Raw genomic sequence first — 7076 nt, forward strand, 5'->3', positions numbered from 1 at the left:
ATACTAAATTTTATTATTTTCCTAATGTACATTGCAATCTGTTTAACTAATAAACAGTAACCAAGGCCCTCCCCCCATGACCCAATGTGATGAAGATGATATGTATGACATATAAATGAGGTATACTCTTATAGACTCAGGCCAACCATTCCTGGTTAACTGAACCACAACCACCAAAGTACACTGATATCCACTACCTAATATTAAAATCCATATAAAAGCAACTAATTTTTACCAGAATTTGAATCTCAGAACATTCAAATTTGAAAATCAGCTGTTAAACAACTGATTTGCAACGACGAGTTAACTGCTAGACCAGCCCAGTGGGGAATATACTAAATAAACAGATACATTTTAAATCAAATACATTTTTAACATGTTTGCCTAATTTAAAACAGCTACCAGCAATAACATCGGCTGATACCAGTGTGAAAACAGCAGTACCAGTCACCGAAGATGGTTGCTAAAATGATGTTCTGAAGTATATTCTTCAAAAATGTTTCATTATTCAGTTTGGTGTGGTTTGATGTGTCATTACAAAAATTTAAATTTCAAATTAATAAATTACATATTATACATAAAATGATATTATAATTAGTATAATATATATATATATATATATATACATTCAAAACATACTTCTGTTTTTACACATGCATTTAACAAACATGAGTAAAATATGATTTACTTTAATGTAGATATAAAATTTTCAATAAATATATTCAATGAAAAGAAACAGGATATCCATCTAAAAGTAAACTATTTGGCATAACCAAATCAGCTTACGCCTACCCAAGACTATGACCACTTGGGTCTTCTCTAGCAAAAACTGAAGCCCAATCTCCTGTAGGCATGAAAGAATTATGTTTATCGCCTCGTTCTTAGGGTCCATCATTAAATATGATGAAAAGTAAACTTTTTTTAGCTTAAAAAGATTAAAAAAAGCTAGAATGAAAATAGCAAGAATGCTCTTTTTACAAAATTTTGTTAAGTATTTTACACCTTACTATTAAATAATCACATCTACTATGATATTATTTCATATTTTACAGATTGCTTTATTGTACATTGGTAGTTCAGCTTAACTAAATTGTTAGGTATAACATATTAAATTTAACATATTGATGCTAAATTTAATTATAATGTTATCGTTCTAGATCTTTAATACCTATAATGATAAAATAATTAACTAAATTATAAATAACCAAATATAGGTCTGTAATCCACCTCTTAAACTGCAATAAATAAGTCTTTTATGCAATAAATATGCATTTTTTAAATAAAAATTTTAACAAACTACATTGAAAATATATTCAGAAAATCTTTAAAACTTAATAGTAACTAAACAAAATTTGAATCTAAAATAGAAAAAACAAATTAGATAAAAAATTGTCTCACTACAGTTTTCATTACATACCACTGAAAATATATTAAGTCTATCAAATATTTAACTTTGTTGAGTTTTTAAAATGCATATACTTCTACACTAATGGTAGTTCTTTAAGAATTCTTGGCACAATCCAAAAACTGGAAGAACTTATTTGTTATACTACCAATACTTTTACTGTGACTTAAATTTTCACTTATTGAAGCTAATATGACATGAATATGCAGACTAGTGTGATAAGTCAGTCAGTCAGTCAAAAAAATGTGCAGACTAGAAATGATAGTAGTATAACCAATAAAATCTGCACACTGGCTATCTTTTTTTCAATGTTTGAATGAATCCACTGGAAAGGTTTTTATAGTAATAACTGGTACCTATGGAATAAAATGTTTAACAAGATTTTAAGAAAAATTGCTCTGAAATTTGAGAAAAGAAAACATGCAATCTATACAAGAATCAGGTATAAATAATAAGAGTACAAGATATGGTGAGCTCTGATTCAGAAAGGAGAAAATGAAGTAATGTTTACATTTGAAGGAAGGTTTGAGAATGGAGTAACAATCCGAGGAGTAAAGATAAAGATGTTTGAATGTCATGGATTTATTGCTAGGAATGATATTCATTAAAAAATAAATATGAATAAATCAAAGATTCTGAAATATTACAAAAAAACCAGAGAAATGAGGAATTAAATATTTAAATCGGAGAATATAACTTGCCAGAAATGGGAGAATTGTTATTTAGGTAATAATACTACATGAAATTAAAAGCACAATGGCACAAGGCATGAGAGCTGTAAAAATAAGTCAGCTAGTATCAAAATGGATTTAATAATTAAAGTACAAAATGAAGAGCTCTAAAGATGAACAGATGAGGAAGAGACATAAAGTAGGTTGGTAAGTAATATACTCTGATACCCTAGTATCAGATAATTATCTGATAATTTCAAAAAGTTCTAATTTGATCTGCAAATATTGAATAAAACTAAAACCTAGTTCACTTGTCCCTACAAATTTAACAAAAAATGAAAACCGTAGGTTTTGATTAAAACAAAGAACACAACAACCTTTTGTGTATATACAGAATAAAAGTTTATTCAATTTACAGTGAACCTCTTGCCCTTCACATGGCTAATTCTGCCCTTCATTAACTATTTATGTTAGTTAATGAAATTTATTGAAGTACTTTAAAAAATACAACTAAATAAACTTCTCGACAAATAACAAACGATAAAGAGCGTCAGCGTAACAACCTGTATGATCCAGTTAAAAAGTATACATAAACTTACTTTTCCGACATAATTGAAAGTACTTCTCCAAGAGATGCAGCCGGGAGTAAACTAATGTAGGCTAATATAACACCAGCAAACTCGCTCGTCCACTTTCACTAGTAGACTGAACTGTTAAGCAATACTGTGGTTAAGCCGTTACCGACAGGTTAGTTGCGAAGGGCGAGGTATACGTCATGCATTACGGAATCCACGACCTCTGTACGAACAACTCCAATTGGTAGTCACTTATCTCTTGGGTTTAATCACGATTTTAGTTCGCCTTAAACGTATCATATTCACGCAGTGCATTTCACGTTATGAAAATGACTTTCACACCAATTCAATAACCCGAACTTAGGTTGGGATACAGAATGACATATTACAAAAAAAGTTAACATCGAACTTCTTTGGTATCGATAAGCATTAAACGATACCATACTCGATTTAATATCCGGTGACTTAAGTTTTGAATTAGCTAGCTTGCATGAACTTAAAAAGTTCTTCAGTAGATTATAATTGTGTTAGTACTTCAGAATTAGTACACTTTAAGTCCCAATTAGGAATACTGTTTGGGAAATTTTCCAATAGTTAATATGATATTGGAAATTTTTTTTAATGTTTTTCTTTTTGTCAAGAGTCAGTTACAAAGTTACTGAAAACATTTTGAATTAAGTTTTTTAAGAACATTTATTATAAAATTTGTTCAGTTTGTTTTTTCAAAAGTTTATATTTTCAAAAAATTATAGAACAAAAAATAACCACTTTATATGATTACATAAACCACTTGAAAGTAATTATTTTAATTATCAAGTAATCTGTCAATGAAAACAGTTGTTCTGAGTACATTGTATGGCTGCAGCATTTATTTCTTATTACAAAACTATAAAAATTACTACATTACTGAATGCGTACACTACAAGACAATTTATGATATCAAAAAAAAGATTCAACGTAACTGAGTTACATTTTTTTAATGAAAATTATCACCATCAATTAAGTTCCACCTTTGGAAATTCAAATTGAGAAATTTGGACGTATATTTTTATACCAAAATTTATTGTTATGAATTTAAGTAACATTCAACATCAACTGAAGTCCATCTATTTGTCAAAGAACTAATTCCTAAGTAAAAGTTTTACCTGAAGAAAATTTATAAAGGTTAATTCTAGTAAAATGTTTAGTGTTAATTCAGGGTGGATGTGTACATTATAATGATAATTATCACTTAATCACTAGAACACTTTATTTCAGCTGAACCTTTTCTCATGAGTATATCTGCCTTCTTAGTGATTGGTCTTACCTTCTAAGATACATTTTATAAGAGAAAAAATGGTAAATTAATTGTATCAAATGCAACTTACTCTTTTGTGAACTCAATGTGACATTATGAAATTGGTACTGTGAACTCTGCTAATATAATTTTGATACCTATTGGTAAATATCCCTAACAATTCCATTGATGATTCAATACCAAACAAATTTATATACAGAGAACATTTTATTGTGTAAATAGATATTTAAATTAAAACTGTAAAACTATTATTTTTGTTTCTGTTAATCTGTATAATTTTTCTGTACTTGTACCTTGGATAACAATATTTTGCTTTAAATCATTCTTCATTCTATTATTTTTTATGTTGCTGTAATGTAAGGGCATTTCACCACAATACTTAATTGTAAGGAAAATATTTCAGTTTTCCTTTTTAAAAATACATGGAGTGAGCATAGAGTCTTTTCCTAATTACAAATAACTATTACAAGAAAATTATATGGAATCAAAATTTTTTTTTTGCAATGTAACTCAAGAAATTTTTTCAATTTTCTTTTTCAAGAATCAATCTCTATCAGTGTGTTCTTCAACATGTTTTAAATTACTGTAGCAAAAACATTTATTATTCTTCCCATCAGATTTGGAACATCTGCAAATTGCATTGAATAAACTTGTCCCTAACATATCCCTATAAGAAAAAATCAAGGAAGAGATATCTAGTGATTGTGGTAGGACATTCGATCATCTCTCACAGCCACCTGCTTGGAAATGTAACATTCAAAAACTGATGAACATCTAAATCCTATTGATGGTGCACCTTTGGAGATGCACTATTTTGTTGGAAAATTTGGCTGAATTTTTTTTTAACAGATAAACATAAGTTTCCAATGTCTAGGTTATTCCAGTCTACAATATCAAATGTGTTTTCTAAGTCTATATATGATTTGTTTTAGTTTTTCCTTAATCTTCCTTCTACTATCAATCTGAGCGCTAAAATTGCTTCCCTTGTCCCTATACTTTCCTCAAACCAAATTGGTCTTCTCCTAACACTTCTTCCACTCTCCTCTCAATTCTTCTGTACAGAATTCTAGTTAAGATTTTTGATACAGGACTAATTAAGCTAATTTTTCTGTATTCTTCACATATATTTGCTCCTGATTTCTTTGGTATCACGACTATAACACTCTTTTTAAAGTCTGAATGACATCCCCTTTTTCGTAAATATTACACACCAGTTTGTATAATCTATCGCTCCCTCACCTGCACTGTACAGTAATTCTGCAGGTATTCCGTTTATTCCAGGAGCCTTTTTGCCATTCAAATCTTTTAATGCTCTCTTAAATTCAGATCTCAGTATTGTTTCTCCACTTTCATTCTCTTTGACTTCCTCTTCTTTGTCTATAACACCATTTTCTGATTCATTTTCTCCATATAACTCTTTAATATATTCCACCCACCTATTGATCTTTCTATTTGTATTATAAATCGGTGTACCATCTTTGTTTAACGCATTATTAGATTTTAATTTATGTACTACATAATTTTCCTTAACTTTCCTGTATGCTCCTCTATTTTACCAATGATCATTTCTCTTTCCACTTCTGAACACTTTTCTTTAATCCACTCTTCATTCACTAGTTTGCACTTCCTGTTTATAGTATTTCTTAACTGTTGATAGTTTCTTTTACTTTCTTCATCACTAGCACTCTTATATTTTGTACGTTCATCCATCAGCTGCAACATATTCTCTAACATCCAAGGTTTTCTACCAGTTCTCTTTGTTCTACCGAAGTTCACTTCTGCTGATTTAAGAATTTCCTTTTTAACATTCTCCTATTCTTCTTCTACATTTTTTACCTTATCTTTATTACTCAGACCTCTTGCAATGTCCTCTCAAAAATCTTCTTTACCTCCTCTTCCTCAAGCTGCTCTAAATTCCACTGATTCATCTGACAACTTTTCTTCAGGATTTTAAATCCCAATCTACATTTTATCAATTCAATCTACATTTGATAGTCGCTATCAATATCTGCTCCAGGGTAAGCTTTGCAGTTGATTTCTAAATCTTTGCTTAATCATGATATAATCTATATGATACCTTGCAGTATTAACAGGCTTTTTCCATGTGTATATTCTTCTATTATGATTTTTAAACGTCTTCAACACTAGCATTCTTATACTTTCTACGTTTATCCTTTCAATAATTATGACATTACTATGTTATAATTTTCAAGGTAAGAAAAATATCCTGGTCTTTACAAACTTTAAATACCATTCTTTGATGCTTTTGCAAGCTCTGGCAGATACTGTTTATACTTAATTCTGAATATCCAGTACACTTACTGATGACTGTTTTGTGATACCAAAAAACACATTGAATATTCTCTTTCATTGACACCATTTTAATACCAGCAGGCTATGCAACTGTAAAATAACAATAAATACATTACAAAAAATTTTAGTAATTAGCTTAGGTAATGATAAAATAAATATATTTATATTCCCATAGTTTTCCTCTAATAATGCTTATAATTTTTAAAAAAGAAAGACTTTATGGTTCTGTAGTACTACTACACCTCCAGAAGATGTTTTCAAAGATACTCTACAGCTCCTTTCTTAGGAGAATTGCAGATGGCACTGTTGTGCTTGTCCTGAAACGTTCGGGAAATTTTTGTTAGTAAAAGTTGAATACTAAATTAGATTAAATCTATGTTGTTTGTCCCATTTCATAATTATTTTTTTGTCAAATTTAGTATGTATATAAATTTTTTATGTTTCTAATGTGTTGAGATTATGATCTGTATATGCTGAGAGTAAAATTTACATGCATTTAAAAAAAATAATAGTTTTGCACCTATATAATAATTGTTTAACACTTTTAAAAAATCAATTTTTAGGAAAGAAGGTTACTGTGGTTTTCAAAACCTAAATAAAATATACAAGGTTATGATAACGACCCTGGCCTATGCAGATTACACTGCAGTGACTGCATTAAAAACTAAATCATATAGACTGAATGCACATTCACTGATATAAAGGACATGCATATAAGTATTGCATAACAGTATCAACCTTTCAAAATCATCAGAAAATTACACAAAGATATGATCTCAACCCTCCTTGAGAAAATGAAATCACATAGTTAACAT

General features: G+C 29.2%; 1 protein-coding gene across 1 annotated transcript in view; it reads right to left on the bottom strand.

Moving 5' to 3' along the window:
* Pgd (phosphogluconate dehydrogenase) overlaps positions 1–2854 on the bottom strand; it is a 44020-nt gene extending 41166 nt beyond the window's left edge. Inside the window, exon 1 of the mRNA XM_075355688.1 lies at positions 2676–2854. Coding sequence (XP_075211803.1) covers positions 2676–2686 — 11 coding nt within the window. The 5' untranslated portion in view covers positions 2687–2854. The remainder of the gene's footprint in view (positions 1–2675) is intronic.
* Between the last annotated feature and the right edge of the window lie 4222 nt (positions 2855–7076).

The sequence above is a fragment of the Lycorma delicatula genome, chromosome 2, assembly GCF_047948215.1.
Source record: "Lycorma delicatula isolate Av1 chromosome 2, ASM4794821v1, whole genome shotgun sequence".
Lineage (NCBI taxonomy): Eukaryota > Metazoa > Arthropoda > Insecta > Hemiptera > Fulgoridae > Lycorma > Lycorma delicatula.